The sequence below is a fragment of the Mytilus galloprovincialis genome, chromosome 4 (assembly GCF_965363235.1).
Source record: "Mytilus galloprovincialis chromosome 4, xbMytGall1.hap1.1, whole genome shotgun sequence".
Classification (NCBI taxonomy): Eukaryota; Metazoa; Mollusca; class Bivalvia; order Mytilida; family Mytilidae; genus Mytilus; species Mytilus galloprovincialis.
The window spans coordinates 63,302,778-63,320,420 of NC_134841.1; the positions used below are offsets into that span (position 1 = coordinate 63,302,778).

The following is a 17,643-nucleotide window of genomic DNA, read 5'->3' on the forward strand; positions in this document are numbered from 1 at the left end:
AAAGAATTTACTGGTAATTGAATTGTTTAGTAACCCCTTGCACTCTGTCTTCTAATAACAAATGTTTTGCTAGTTCCTTAGGGACTCATTTAAGGTTTAATTCTGGAGAGCTACTCATGCTTCTGGCAGTTTGTACATTTTCTGACTAGTACCTTTTTCTGCTTGTGAAACCTTTTCACATGGTCTCATAATATGTCCTTTCTTCACATTTAGGGTTTTTCAATTCCAGCCAAAATCCTGCTTTCATTATTTTTAAAAAGATTGGGTCCTTGAAGTTGCTGAAAAAAGTATTTTTTCTTGGTCGTCAGATGTATTTATCTGTAGTATGATACTAACTGGCTTTTTGTACTTGACTACTGGATTGGTATCAAGTTACTGTAGTTTGAAGGACTTATAGAAATAATTAATACTAAATGTATCCTGTTGCTTTTATTTGTAAAAAAAAATATGAAGAAAAAGTATAAGAGTTGTATGAAACTGTTGACAGAATTTCAAAATATACATATGAGAAACAACTATCTTTGTGGAATTTAGAATTCTTTATACATTTCATGACTATCAGGATGACACTAGTGTTGCTTTGATCTTACTGAACATTCTATGTTCTTTAGCCCATCATCAAAGATCTTAAATTTAATGTTCAGATGAAGAACAGCATTAAAAGTGCTGTACCTTTGACATGTTGTTTTTGCCTTAAGAAGCACAAATCTGTTTAAAATTAAATTGTTTTATTTTATATAAATGTGCAATTAATTTGCTTTGAATTAAAAATTTAAAATGCATCAGAAAAACACAATTTTATACCAATCTTTGTAGCGATGTGGCTTTATGTAAAGCCATATTGTGCATTCTATATACAAAAGATATTATTAAACAAATTAGCAGCAAAAAAGGAATGTAGATCAGTATTCAATGCACTGTTTGACATTTATAAAAGGACACATTGTTTATTTGCAGTTTCATAATCCAAAGTCATGGATCTGAATGTCAAATGATCATTACAATGTTGACCTTATAACAGCAGTTAATTTGATCCCTGGAGGAATTAATTCTCTTTCCTACTTAATCTTCAACTTAAATTGGTGTCATATTGTCACACTGTGGTCATTTGGTCTTGACCTCTACTTTATTTGTACATCTTGACTAATAGATTTTCTTTTATTTATCCCTGTATTAGATTTAACTTGTTAAAATATTAATTTGGAAAAATGTCTCATTGCAAATCCAGTCACATTGTTTTGACCAAACTACCATGAAATATAAATGTCAATTGAAACCTTTCGGAACTACTATAGTCATTTTTTTGTCATCTCCTTTGTAAAATTAGAACAAGGTCTAATTTAAGGACACCCTCCCAACTCAGTGGATATAAGATGATATGTATGTGGTATTTGCAACAATTTTTAAAAGTTACATAATTGGTTAAAACATTTGTTTTGTTACAAAAATGTGATACATGTAGATGTTTTCAAATTGGTGTTTTTTTATACGTTTGCAGAGTTTGTGGAATCATAGATTGCTTTAATGATGATGTTGGTGGTGTGATATAGTTTATAATTGTCTTATTATTGATATAGACATTATCATACTCCCACTCACAGTGGTATACTGAATTCTCCTTGTCAGTCCATCTGTCCATCCGTTTTTCTATCTGTGTAACTTTTATCATGTATTGTATGTTTCTTGGCACTTGTGTATATTATGTTTGCATTTTAACCAGTCAAGGTTTCACTTTTACAATAAGTATTATCTATCAGTTACTGTTTGTTTTGTTCATGCATCATTGTCAATTTGATGCGACTGTCATACAAGCTAGCTATAAAACCAGGTTCAATCAAACATTTTCTTCATTAGAAAATGCCTGTACCAAGTTAGGAATACAGGCCCGTAGCCAGGAATTTTCAAGGGGGTATTTGGACTCATATACTCGACTTTAACAGTCACAATTTGAACAGAACGTTGACTTTAACAGTGCTTATTTGGTTTCAAGGGGGGTTTGTCCGAACCCCCTGGCTACGGGTATTGGAATATGACAGTTGTTTAACAACTGTTTGATGTGTTTTATCTTTTGATTTTGCCACTTGATAAGGGATTTTCTGTTTTAAATTTTCCTTGGAGTTCAGTATTTTTGTGATTATACTTTTTTATTCCATAACTTTTCTCACATATTACTTAGCTTCTTTATAATGAAATTATTTGATATTTGGCCTAAATCTTTTATAATGTTGTGTTGTACTGTGTGATGAGCAATTTACAGATCTGCCATGCACATATACCGTACTTCCTGCTTGATACATGTAATGCCCACTAAACCATTCGCGGGTGTATTCTTTTCATGCCATTATGTACAACCTCTTGTTTAGATGTGTTTACCAGTAAAATAACATTAGTAATGTTTATTTAGAGGGAGGGAGGACAATTGAATAATATATGATTACTAACTTAAACTTACACATACCTCTGAGCAAGATGTTTTTTTGGTTAAAATAAATGTTGTCTTTGAAAGAAAAAAAAGAGAACTGATATGTCGTCCTATAAGGAAAATATTCTTATAGGCTGAAATTATTGTTTTCTTTAAAAAACAAAAAAGAACTGATTAGATATTCTTTTATTTCCCACAGAAAGTCTCAAAGTTTAGACTTAACATTAAGACGTCAAGTACATTCTGATTATTGTAGTCATTGTGTCCTTTCTTTCTTGGTCATGATTCCATTTTTAACACTGATAATGCAATCAAGTAATAACTTGACCAAAAAAAACAGATAAAAAAAGTTGTAAGAATTGATTGGCTTGCACTTTCTGTAACTAATTGGAATTATAGAAGCTGTAAAAAAGACGGGATATATCCCAATATTCATCAATCCTATTAGATGGGTGTATTGATAGATAGGTCTGGATGTTTATCTTTTACAGGCTGATGTGACTGAGTATTAGAGTACACCTTTTTGTCAAATTAAAGCCCTTGTAATTTTATATGATTTATACTGCATTTATATTTAACCCATTTACATTTGAACTCAGAGTAGCTTCAAATTGTTTGTTTATAATACTGACATACCGGTAGATATGATACTCGGTGGTCAAAATGTTTTGGACTACTTTTAACACAATGTATGTAACCTAATTGGTCATTTGGTCTAAGCAGTTGACCTTTAATAATCACTAGCCTCACAGTCTATACTGAGCTTTTGATTTTCAACCCCCGCTCTGGGCAGATATTTTTGACTTAATTGATGAGGATTGCCAGTTTTCCAGTCAAAAGTTGTTGATTCTTTCTGGGAACTCTGGCTTCTTCAACCAAATGAAATTGGCTAAATTGGTAGCTAAAATGTATGAAAAATTAGTACCCAAGGAACTATCAAGCATCCCCAGTATACCAATTCTTATGAAATATCCTTAACTTTCTAGTGATGACATGGTTAGTTATTTTGCATAAAGTAATTCATAATGGATCTATGATGGAGGTTGGATTTTTTGTTAATATGTCTTTCGATTGAGTTTAACCATTTCAATTGATATTCTATAGTGTATTTTCCTATTTGTGATGTTACACTATTGTTTCTAGTTAGGTGAAGTTGATGCCCATTAAAATGTTTGAACCTGCTGCATATGTTTGCACCTGTCTTAGACAGGAACTAGATGTTCAGTGGTTGTCTTTTATTGATGTGGTTCATAATGTTTCTCGTCTTGATATACATGTATATTAGATCATTGGTTTTCCAGTTTGAATGATTTTATATTAGTCATCAATTTTGGGGCCCTTCATAGCTTGCTGAAATGTGTGAGTCAAGGCTCCATGTTGAAGAACGTACTTTGACTTATAATGGTTTACTTTTACAAATTGTGACTAGGTTTAAGAGTTGTCTCATTTGAACTGATACCTCATCTTCTTATATCTATATTCCTAAGTAAGCATCAATATACAGATTGTTCTGCTGTTAACAGGACAATGTATTACAATCCGTGTTAAACATACATTGTTATATTTATTTTTCCAGAATGTTCATTTCGTATTTCAGCTGTGATGCATCTTCATGGCTTTGTTGAAATAATAAAAACTATCTTATCTAATCCGCCCTTCAGTCAAAACATCAATTATGAGGATCAGCTATTTTAAGAATATAATATGTTTAATTTAGATTTTCGTTAAGTAACATACTCTAATTATCAAGAAAGAACAACTCCTAAATGTTTGTTTTGCATTCTTTTCTTTGTGTGAAATGAAATGAGATTTAGTGCTGAAAGTTGAAATTATAAAAAAAAGAGGTCATAAGAATTATTTTTGGCTGGCAATGGAAGAAACATGTAAGATGTAATTTAAAATTATTTTTACCAGAAATATTATTATCTGGTAATTATGATAATACAAATTGAAGATGTTTACTAACACCCTCTAATGACCGTAGAAAATTATTCTCTTGTCGGTAATTTTTTACTTGATCAAGTGGAGGTTGGTAGCCAATTTAAAAACCCAAACATTTACCTAATGATAATGACAGGTATTTAGAAAAAGATGTTAAGAGACTAGGTACTTGAACATGTGTTTAATGACTGGTAACTTGAACACATGCTAACTGACTGGTAACTTGAACACATGTTTACTGACGGGTAACTTTAGCATATGTTTACTGACTGGTAACTTTAACATATGTTTACTGACTGGTAACTTGAACATATGGTTACTGACTGGTATCTAGAACAAGTGTTCTGTCACAAATGCATTAATATAGTATTAATGAATGGGTGTTTTTATAATGGCGCTGTTATATGTCCAATGTATGTATTATTGGTCGAGGAAGTCTGTAATGGCCAGAGGCAATGCCAAGGGTCATTACAGACATCCGATGCCATTATTACTGACCAAGGACATATAACAGGGCCATATTATAAAAGCACCCATTTGTTAATAAAACATTAAATATTGATTTTACGAAAACCATTGCATTACCGTATTTTACAGAATAAAATTATGATGACTTTTTTTTTTTCGAGGTGATCCGTTTTGAAAATCAGCGGCCATGTTAAATTTATTATATTTGATATTAACACTGTTTTTCTGTAAAAAACAGTCATTTTTGGCAATAGTGTACTTAGTTGGTTAATAATTCAGTTTATTGCTGGGGATTTACTTCCGTTTGCTACAGTTGAAAGCCAAATCTTTAGGAACTTTGTTGAAAAACTTGACTCAAAATTTATAAATGTAATGTGTCATTCAATGCATTACTTTGCAAGGTAATTGTTATGTAATGTATTACTTTGATAAATTCATGTAATGGTAATTGTAATATAATGCATGTTTTTGTCAAAGTAATTGTATTGTAATGCATTACATTGCAATGTAATTCGCCCCATGCCTGGTTCTGTGACTGGTGAAATTACTGCTATACAGAGTTTTATGGATTTTGTTGGTCAAAGTAAACCATGTTTTTTAAACTTTAAGGGAGTTCTCTTTTCTGAATGCTTGCTTGTTGACTTAAATAGCTAGACAATAAAATAAAAAAATTAGGGCTATACTTTTTTTTCTTTTTCCACCAAAAAAGGTATCAATGAACATACATCAGTAATCGATAACTAAAACATGGAGGTAGTAACAGACTGATAAATAAAGCTGTTCTCTTGTTGGTTTTTCATTAGCAGATAAATGGCATATAATTTACTGTGTTTAATACATCACTATCAAAGTGGAAACATTTCCTGTAAAGATATTTTGAATTGGAATATCAACAATGCTTGTAAATTTAAACTGCTTCCCACAATGAATGTGCATCTAGGTGGGGTGAGACTAAGGGGCATTAAAATTAAGAAACGAGAAAACTGGTTGCAAATAATTATATAAGATTAGAGAATATAAGGGTTCAAAAATTAGAGTTGAGAAAAATGGAATTCGAAATCAAAGAAAAAAGAGATGAAGAACCTCTATCTAGATCCCCTAGATTTGTTTTATATTTTAATATTAAAAGCTCAACCTTTGAAGAATCACAATAATTTTGCATACTTTCAGTGTGAACTGTACTGATTTCATTATTTATCAATTTATAGAAGATAATTTGTCTGATGTTAACAAATTGATCAAAGTTGATGAGGTTTAAATTTCGTTTAAAAATTTAAATTTTTGAAAACTTGAGCAATATTGAATTTTCAGCCTTTTATTTTTTTTGTAAATAGATTGTCAATCCAGAGTTCTACATTCTTAAAATGGAAAATATAGGTGAAATTGCTATTTTTATAAAGCTGTGTTGGGAAATTTTATATATTACATCTTTAATTTTTGCTTTATTATTTCTTTGATTCTGATCAGTTCAATTTAACTTCCCGTTTTTTATGCTTCCTCAAAAAGTCACCATCTATTATTTGAGACGAAAAAGAAGAAAACTTTCTACCCCATTTTTTTTCGTTCAAGAGATTACATAAAATGTGTTATTATTATTTTTAAATCTTTAGGAAAATTACGCCAGATAGATCAGTATACGACAGTTTTCTTTGATTTCTTTATTCCGATATAACTTCATTTACCCAGTTTAATTACAGATTTCTTTGAAACATCAAGATTCTGAAGATTAAACAAAAATCATTAAAGTTTAATGAGTTAAAAACATACCAACACGGATATGACATTTAAATTTTCATCCAAATTAAGTAAAGTTTAAACAGGAAACACATGAAGGAGAATTTCCTTGATACATGTTATTAAGTAAATTTAAAAAACTTAAAGAAACTGAATAATATTTAGTTTAGATGTAAATCAGGCTTTCATCCAAATGATAAGACCATGCCAGAAAGAACAGGAAATCAGCTTCTGATGAAAATCATCATCATTACTCAGATTCGAATAAGCACAGTATGTTTGAACTGTTTGTGCTCTATTAAGTGAAAGAAATGTTGAAAACAGTAGAAACAAAGTTGCATTAGGTCATGCTTTTATAAATCTGTTTATGAGTCTTTGCACTTAATTGGTTTGATGTACATACTGATTGATAGTCGACCATTGATATTAACATGGTTTATTTATTAGTTGAAAATTAGCTTTGAACATAATGTTCAGCGACTACAAGTACTCCTAAGACCTGTCTTTGGATTTTCTGTTGTTTTGTTGGTACTTTTTTTTATGTGATGTGTCAAGCCTTTTAGGTTAGGGAAGAGTTTATTTAATAGTTGAAAATTAGCTTTGAACTAAAATTCAGCAACTACGAGTACTCCCAAGACCTGTCCTTTGTATATTCTGTTGTTTTGTTTGTACTTTTTGATGTGATGTGTCAAGCCCTCTAGGTTAGAGGAGAGTTAAAATGAACGCTCACTAACATGTTAAAACCTGAGCCACATTCGCTATGTTCTTGTACCAAGTAAGAACCTGCTATTTAGTGATTGTTGATGCTTCCTGTCTCTAATATTTGTTTTAATTTTATTGTTTTTAGCATAAATCAGGCATTTTGTTTACTCCTTTCAATAGTTTCACATTGTGCAATGCCTTTAATAGCCTACTGTACAGTATTTGTTTTACTCATTATTGCAGGCATGCAGTACGGTGACCTGTTGTTTTTTTACATTCCTTCATTATGCCCCTGACAATTGTACCACATTTCTATCTTTTATATTGTAAGTTTGCTGTCAGGACAGTTACATTTTGATGTTTTTGAGCTTTGGATTTTGCCATTTGATTAGGGACTTCCCATTTTGAATTTTCATTGGAGTTCAGTATTTTTGTGATTTTACTTTTTACAACAATCAGGATACAGATGTTAATTAAATCATTTTTTTTTTTCCATTCATATGATTTTTGAATTTTTGAGCCCCACTTTTGGTTTGTTTTCCTATGCAATACCATTGATGTAATCTGAAAATTAATACTTTGACCTTTAAAAGAAAAGAGGAGGCACTTATTGACATGATTGAAAACAGATTACTTTTTGTTTGTATTGTGTTACGGTTTTATATTACTTCCTGGTGTGTTACTAATGCAATAGAGAGCAATGCTCATATTATCTGGATGATTTCATTACAGGGAATGTCCACTAAGGGTCAACATCCAGTAAGATATGTCATTGTCTTTGTCTATATTGTTTTCTATAGTAGGGATCTTGTAATTGCATATTAACATCCTGTGTGGGAGGGAGATCATGTGTTTGATATCTAGCCAAGTCATTCTTAAGACTTAAAAATTGGTACCTGCTGCTTCTACCTAAGCAGTGATGACATTTTACAAGTTAGAGTAAAGACCAGTTGACCCATAGACAAAACAACATGTTAAGAAAGGTGATGATGTCTTATACATTGTAGCGTAGTGAGCAGGCATTTTAAAGATCTGACACATTGTTTAGGTTGAGTAATAAGCAGTGTATATTTATTTGACTTAACAGTTGTTTATTGCCTCAATACGGATGTAATATTTGCTGCTGGACATTTATATCATCATCAATGGATTGACTATAACTGACTATAATTCTTCAATACTGAACAAACAAATATGACCTAGATTGCATTTTCCTTACTTAGCTTAACAAGAAGGTTAATATCATAGGAAGACACCATCGTAGGTTGATATTCCAGAAGTCATTTTTTTTCATAGAAATAATTGGACTTTAATGCCATCAAAACTGACATCAGAATGACGTGTCTCTCATAATGTTTATGGGTTGTTTCCATATTGAGGCTGAGTGGGCTTTGATAGATGAATCTTGTTCCATATTTGTATGTCTACGGAAGGAAGTCTGTTATTGAGGCCATAGATAAATTGTACCTTGATAGTTAAGTTCATTTGGTGACATTTAATTTAAATATATTGAAGAACAATTCTGCAGTATTAATTATGAAAAAACTATCTGTAGTTCAAAATAAAACCAATTATTTGATTGTTAAAACCAATACATTTTTGAAACAAGCGTCATCACGTCTATTTTGAAACTTGCATTTCCAAGACAATGTCAATTTTGTTTAGATTTACAGCTTTGGTGGTCTGTGGTAGAGGTAATTATTGCATGATAGAACCAGATATTGTTGTTCATTTTCAAACAGAGCAATTATGACATTTCTTCATATCATGAATACACAGTTGGCATCCAGAATTATGAAGCAGAAAACGTCAAAAATCAGTTTCCCTGTCTTAGTGTTCTCCCAATTAGACGAATAAAAAATTACAGGTGTTTACTGTTAATCTCTTTGGTATATGCTAATGCATTTTTTCACAATAATTGGCTTATTTGACAACTAATCCAGGTATTGTGGTGCCAGTCAAAATGTAACATTTGCAGTATTACTATTTGTTTTGTATATCTCCTAAATCTTTTTTGTGCAACAGTTGTTCATGTATTTGTTTTGATGCTTGGTAATTGCAAACAGACATTGAAGGCAGTATGATGACCTATAGTTGTTAATGTCTGTGTCATTTTGGTCTTTTGTGGATAGTTGTCTCATTGGCAATAATACCACATCTTCTTTTTTATATTGAAGGCAGTATGATGACCTATAGTTGTAAATAACTTCTATATATGTCATTAGGTCTCTGGTGGACAGTTGTCTCTTTTGAAATCATATCACATCTTCTTATTTTGATGCTTTTCTGAAAGACTACAGAACAATACACAAAGTTGAAACGCTATGTATGTGTACTGCACATGTACAACAAGAAACATGTCGATATTAATGAACATAATTATGCAAAAAAAAAACATCGTATACAAGGATCATGAAGTGAAAATTACTAAAGTAAAGTAAACTCACATCTGACGATAATATAGAATTAGGGTAATGGAAGAAACCTAATTTCATTATGATGTCTGGGACTGTTTCAGAAGGTCAGCTATTTGGCACCAGAGCTTGTTTAGCCATCCTTTCCCTCATAATCTCTCATTTATACAAAGCAACTTTGTATTATGGTAAGATAAAGAAAACATTTGGCATGGATTGTAATTATGATAGAGTAATTGAAACTCTGAAACCAATTTCTTCTCTATTTGTCATATCTGTTGACTTAACTAACAGTTGAATTCTTTTTTTGTTGTTCCAATTTAAATTTGAATAATCTAGAGCACAAATCATAGATTTTAATGCCTTTAGTTTGGTTCAGATTGAGTTGAAATCCTAATTACGATTTTTTTTTAGGTTCTGTACTTGCATCATTGATTAAGATTGTAATAATTTTAACAGTATTAAATTATTTTTTTTCCAGCCGTTAGTTTTGAAAAATAGTTAAAAAAAACTTTTGCCAGAAGGGAATTTGGGTCATGAGCCAAAAATTTATCAAATTACTGGTTCAGACCCTCCACCATTGACAACCCCTCAGCATAAAGAGCACCTGTTGTTCTATCAATTATAGGAGAATTAGATGTAATTAATGTCCATACTTATTAATTAGAGAGGGTAATAAGACAGGATATTACTGTCTTGTCAGGGACTTCACACCAATGATAGATGGAACTAATTACCAATAAAGAAATTTATTACTGCAGTATCAACCTTGAGTTGATTCTTTTGTTGTTGATTTCCAAATGATTGAAGTTTAGCAGGTATTTTGTTTGCAATCTATATATATAGCTAGGGTTTGGATTGATTATGTCATGAATTTATGTTTTTATATAAAAAAAAAAAAAAGGTTGGTCCAAATTTATTACTGCAGTATCAACCTTGAGTTGAGTCTTTTGTTGTTGATTTCTGGATATATTGAAGAAATAAATTTTGCAGGTATTTTATTGGCAATCTATGGTTTCAATTGATTGCATGTGTCATAAAAGTTTTTTTGTTAAAAAGCATGGCCAAATTTTAAAAGAAATTTATTACTGCTATATCAACCTTCAGTGGCTGATTCTGTTGTTGTTTCAGGATACATTGAATCAAATGATGGAAGTTTAGTAGGTATTTTATTTGCAATGTCTTGTTCGAAATTGATTGGTTCATGTTTTTTTATTTATTAAAAAGCATTGTTCGGTGTGAGCCAAGGCTCCGTGTTGAAGGCCGTACATTGACCTATAATGGTTTACTTTTTTTAAATTGTTATTTGGATGGAGAGTTGTCTCATTGGCACTCACACCACATCTTCCTATATCTATGGTCAAAATTTATAATCGCTGTATCAACCTTGAGTTCATTCTTTTGTTGTTGATAATCAAATTATTGAAGTTTGTTAGCAGGTATATTATTTTCAATCTCTGGACATATTTGATTTTATCACGAAATTATTTTATCACCAAAAACTTGTTTTTTTTTCTCAGAAGTTCTGAATATGCATAGCTTTACTTACTTAAGGTTATAAGGAGATATAGTATGAGTGCAGTGTGACAACTATCCACTAAGGTAAAAAGGACATAGAAGTTTAAAATTTCTGGAACTGAATAGCTTTCATCAAGAGTTTTTTTCCTTATAAATCTTCTCCATATATGTTGCATCACTTTCACATCCACCATCAAGGTTGTAAACTATGCATTTATAACACCTAAATGAATGAAAAATGTCTGATTGAAATTCTTCTCAAAGGTTTTGCTTCAGTAAAAGGCCTGTATTTTCCCTTTACATCGCACAAATTATTGCAGGAGAGTAAAAGCAAATTTAATTCCGATTGATTAGTTGCTGTGCAATAGATTATTATAGATCATTTGTATTCAAATCAAGGCTTTGTGAAGTTTTAAGTTGGTGCTAATAGTTCCTAACATCGCTATATATCATAATTTCTGCAAATTTCCGTAATGATCCTGAAATTTCAGTAAATTTCACATCGCTATTAGATTACGATATAAGGACATTGACACAATATCAATAGGGACCACAAGGACGTCGGACATAAAGGTCAGGCTGTAAACACTCCAGATTTACTCAGATACACAATTCAATCTTTCAATGTTTGTCACAGTTAACTTCATTTACGACAGAGTTCTATTTACCGAAGTCGTTGTCTGGAAGTCCAATATTTAAGATGTTTCTTCATCAGACTGGTTCTGTAATGGACAGATAGAGGTTCTACTTATGATTGTTGAAACAAGATTGATTAACTTTTTACAAATCCAAAATGGATCTTTGTAGTTGTTCAAGTTTGTGATCTTTTGGGTCATTGATTCTATCTTTGATTATTTTTGGGGGGCAATTCATTTCAAATTGAATACTGTTGTTGAAAAATCAAAAGCAACCAAAAAATATACTGATGAAGAATCTTAAAGGCCCTGCCAAAATTATTACTAGTGTTTCTTTTTGTATTGATTTTAAGCTGATGAAGATTTTAATGAAGAATTATTACAGACAAAACAAATAAATTCTGCACTTGATTTTGACATTTGAAAAGAAATGAAATTAAGAGCTTACAGCCCACTATTACCATTAATTCTGATTTTCATACTGCTTTAATACCCATTTAGATTTCCGATAAAAATTTGGCATCCTATTTTCTCATTTTTCAAATCAAAATTCTGCTTGCTTGCATGACCTTTTAATTTTATTTGGCTAAAATTAAAAGGTCTCAGATTTTTATTGCTTTGACATTCCTGTAAAGTTTTCTTAGTTCTTTTGCAATTTATCTATTGATTATTAAAAGTGTTCGTAGACTTGGTTTTCTGAAGGAAAATCTAGTTATTAAAATGGTGAAGTACAAGGACAGGTGGGCGGACGGCTGCCAAATGTTTCCGTGTAATAACTTATGAACCATTCAACCAATGCGATACAAATGAAAAAATGGATTTCAAGTTCAAGATTGATGATTTTCACTTTTACCATTATAAAGTTATAGTCCTTAACAGATTAGAAAACAATATTTTTTGTTGCTCTGTGCTATAACTGATGAACTGTTCCACCAATGCTATTCAAATTTAAATATGTTGATACTAATGACAATTTTCACTTTTACTGTTAAGGAGTTTGCCCCTTGTTAGGTTGGAAAATAGGCACTGAACATAATACCATGTCAAACTGCCTTCAAAATACATTTTTGATATCGAGTGCCATGTTCTAAGCTTTCAAGATCCAATGCCACAACTTTCTTGAGAAATCTTTGGAGATTAGTTGCAAGGTCAAATCAAACCCATGGGTCTTATTTTGGACAACTTGCAGTCTGACTAAGGCCAGTCCCACTATCCACTTCAAGTTTTATGACAATTTTTACTTAAATGTCAACATTTTTATAAAGGAATAAAAGAAAAAATCCTTATTAATATGGAATATAAAGTCATAAGAACACAGAAAAAAGAAAAAAACACTGAAAGTTTATGAAAAGAAAAATATTAAACTTTACAAGGGTATGTCTTTTAAAGAGCAAACCACAGTCAATTCATATACTACGGTAATGCAAATCTTTGGCAACAGTGAGTATCTGTAAATGCTTACATTAGTGAAAAATTACTAGCAAAAAAAAAATATCAGTTAATTGTGTTGTTCATTCAGTCCTATTGTTTGCATAGTAAAACAAAAATTCATAATAATATATTTCTTAATTAACATTATTTTACAGTTAACTGTAGTTTAATAATTTGTATCCACTGGGGAAGCAGTTACTGTTTGGAACATACATTTTTTTTGGCTGCCAGAATAACAATTGTACAATTAGACATTCATTATCTTGAGATACATGAAAAGCCTACCACTGTTTTCTAGTGATATTTACCGACTATAAAACTTCTGACTACCAAAAAAAAAAAAGTTTTTTGTTTATCATTGTTTTGATTTTCACATTATGGAAATTGTATAGATGTAAAAACTAATATGAAAAAATTATCTCTAGAATGGCAAATATGTTATATTAATAATAGACTTGACCTGGAAATTATTTGTTAAATGAAATGTATGAATTCTGTGGTTTCCACAGTAAAACTACTTCAGAGATCAATACGCCTCCATAACTACACAATATAATCCTGGTCAAAGTCTCCTTAAGAGTTCGACTAATCGGAAGATAAGTTGTTCATGCAGGGTACACTTGCAGAAAATACCAAAGTTCATTCTATTCTACCGGCAAAACTGCTCATGATAGCTTATAAATGTAGGATATTTGATTTATCTAAGTGAAGAAGTGTTCTGAACAAGGTAATGGGATTTTCTACTTTATAAACGATTTGATTTTTGTTTTAGTTTAGGAAACGGATAAGCTTTGTTTAATGAGAAAAGTAATCTGTTTTTGAAAATTATTTGTGTTGTTCCTTTAAAACAATTATTTTTGTGAGAGAAAAGCATATTTTGTCTTATTTGGGATTCATGACAAAGGTTTAAGTCAGGACCAACAGCATACCTTTCTTCAAAGGGAAATGTTTAAGTCATGACCAACAGTATACCTTTCTTCAAAGGGAAACATGTAGCTGTAAAGTACAATTCAAATGTCTTAGATTCAATATTTGTTTTGATAGGAGTTTAAAAATTCTTAAATTAAAAATGCATGTATAATTTTTACAGCCATATTCCCCTATTTATTAAATGTATGCCAAGCAAGTGGAGTAAATACTCTTGTCAAGAACAATATTTTCTTTGCACGTAAAAAGAGACAATAGAAACATTAACAATAATCAAAGAATCACAATATCGAACTTGTTGGTTTTACGTATGAATAAAAGGATATGTAAGATCTCAAGGGGATGTAAGCAATGCCATTTATCTTCTCTGCCAACAAACGAAGTAAAGTGTATACAAGTTGAATAACAAAAAAAATTATAACCTTTTATTGTTTAAAGATTGATTGTTACACCTTAAGTCCTGGAGCGGCAGGAATTCAAAATCAAACAAGAAATCAAGATTTTTTTCCCTTCTCAATAAGTTGTTATATAAAAAGGAAAAATAAAAATGTATTATAAGAAATCATGACACAAATTTCCTGAACACATTCTACAAAACCAAAAGCAATTCAAATTTTCACTTTAAACTTGATCCTTAAAGGCTGAACTTTTTTATTTAAAAAGGAACCTAACAGGAAATTCTTAATCCACCCCTTTTACTAAAAGATAAAAGCCTTCAATTCGATAGAAAGTGTTTTTTGTAATACCATTTCTATGTTCACTCACTTGAACATTGGAAACAAGATGAAACTTTGAAATTGACATCATTGACTTTTCTAGCAGAACAGAATATGACGTAATATTCTACTGAAAAAAATATTACCAGAAAATATATTGACTTCATAGCTGAAAATATCTCATGACGATTATGTTTTCTTTACGTTAATTGATCATGTTATTAGAAAGGAAGAGCTAACCATAAAAACATCTTTTTGTGAAAATGTCATAAGCCAGATCTTCTTGTTAATAAGGTTAAATCCCTTTATGAAGATCTTTCCTGCTAGGTTTACTTTAATGAATTTTGATGATGAATTTCCTGCTAAAGAAAGTAATGCCAATTTGATTGTAATAAAAAGCAACTTCAAGGAACTTCACTGAGTGGATCCTGAAGAATTGTTGTTAGTATTGTTTCCTTAAAAATGTTATGGACATTTTGTTTTAAAGGTCAATTATTTGGTATTTCAATGTTTTCTAATAACCACAAAAAGTGGGATTCTATTTTGAGTCTGTCAGTCCACTCACAGTCTGTTTTCAAACACTTTGTTCATCATTAGATAACTTTGATTTTAACTTATGGGTCTTAACAAGTGCTCTTTCCACAGAAGAACCCTTTGTAACTTTCAGAGGTTGGTGGTCTCAGGAAAGCAATATTTCTGCCTCTATCTGTCAAATCACTTTTTTCAATATTTCATCAACGATCAATGAAATTCCAGTTGTATCTTCTCATGAATATCCTTTTATATTAGATACAAATTTTTATTAAGTCTGATACAGATTTTTGTTAGGAGAATGTTTCAACAGATGCATTACACAGACGTCAAAAGTCGTCATAATGGAGTAAAGGGGGTGGCGTCAAAGGCGTCATTATGGAGGAAAGGGTTATACTATAAGATTTATGATGTATCGGTCTGAGAGTCATAATTTGTACTCTTTATTGGATTTATCAGTCAGTAACTTTGAAGCACTTACGGTTTCTGAGTTATATGGTGCCAAGGAGGCCTGTAACAACTCACACTAGGATAATCCACTAAATAGTACATTGTTTTCATTATTACTTAATAATCAGATCTGTCATACCAAGGACACAATGATGATATAATGTTTGTGCATAGTAATTTATAAGTAAGTTATATAACCAAAGTCAGTAAACTGATAAAACAAAAGCCAAAATGACATAATGATATGTAAACACAAAAAGATGGTGCATAATAGTTTTTGTTAGATCATTGTAAATGTTGTGTTTGTGCATGTCCATAGTCCTTGCATTGGCGGATCCAGGAGGAGTGGGGGAGGGGGGGGGTTCCGGGGGTTGGAACCCCCTCTTTTTTTTGGCTGATCAATGCATTTGAATGGGGACATATAGTTGGAACTCCCCCTTTGTCCTTGGTTGGGAACCCCCCTTTTTAAAATGGCCGGATCTGCCACTGCCTTGAGAAGCAAAACTGGACATGTACTGTTGTCATTTTTAAATACAAGGAATCCTAAGAAGTAAATATCAATGAGAAATCAAACCAACAACAAAAGTTTATCAAAGGTAATAACCTTTGGGGTCACCATACATACAAGTTTTAGTGTGACAAAACGGAAACAACATGAATTAACCAAACGTTATCCCCTACATGGCTTCTGTGGATTGCTGGTTTTTGTTCTAGTAGTCTATCTGCAATAATCACTAGCCAGTCGACACTGAGGTTGTGAATACAAACCTGACTTGCAGCAAGGTGCCTTTGACTCTTTATTGACTAGGATTACCAGTTGTCCTACTGACGATCATGGTTCTCTCTAAATATAAGTATACATAACAGTGAGAACAAGTCAGTTTACCAAATGTTATCAGCAACAGGATATCACATGGACATTTAAATTTTGGAATCCATAAGACAGGTTCCAATTTTCCAAGAGTATAGACAAGTTGTAAAGGAGTTGTACAGAAAAAATGAGAATGGACATGGGGAATATGTCAAAGAGACAACCAACAACCCGACAAAAGAGCAATCAATTGATTGTGTTGTACAGAGCCTGTTTTGATATGCCCTTTTGTGACCCATTGCTGTTAGACTATACTATAAAGCCATACCAACCACAAAATATAGAACATTACCACAATAATTCATATATCAGAAGTTACTTATATGGACGATACAAACCTCTAGAGAAGGAATGTTAATATGCAGATATGCTTATTTGCATTATCATGCATAATTAAGTCAAAAATGTGATCCTTCAAGTTCAGTGCACTGGTGTCAATGAGAATGCCCCTTGGGATAGACTTTCTGAAGGACACATATCAGTTCTTCAGCACTTCATTTTATTCTTTTAACATTTCTACATTTTTGCTTGGTTTATTAGCCATTTGGATTAGTGATGGTTGAAGGAACATATTGTATTATCCAATATATTTGATAATTCTTAAGTTTGATGTCTAATATATAAATATATTATTGAATATTGATTTGTATTTTTCAGGATGTAAGGAAAGATAAATTATCACGGAACAGTAGTTCATGTCCATCTTTAAAAAGTCCTGATTCTGAAGTTGCCCCTACCAGAAATGTGAATGAAGGTAAAAAATGATAATAAAAACCTCACCCAATTACAAATGAAATCCATACAACATAGTAGCCAGATGAACTCCCTCCTCCCTTTGACAAATGAGTAAAAAATAATAATAAAAAATTGTTTAGTTGAAATT

At 31.3% G+C, this 17,643-nt stretch overlaps 1 protein-coding gene across 15 annotated transcripts in view; it reads left to right on the top strand.

Annotated features, from left to right (window-relative positions):
* Positions 1-17,643, top strand: part of LOC143072675 (rho guanine nucleotide exchange factor 28-like) — a 143,460-nt gene that overhangs the window by 44,575 nt on the left and 81,242 nt on the right. For all 15 annotated transcript variants that reach the window (XM_076247735.1, XM_076247731.1, XM_076247737.1 and 12 more), the window contains one exon: positions 17,418-17,514. In XM_076247735.1, the coding sequence (XP_076103850.1) occupies positions 17,418-17,514 (97 nt within the window). The remainder of the gene's footprint in view (positions 1-17,417; positions 17,515-17,643) is intronic.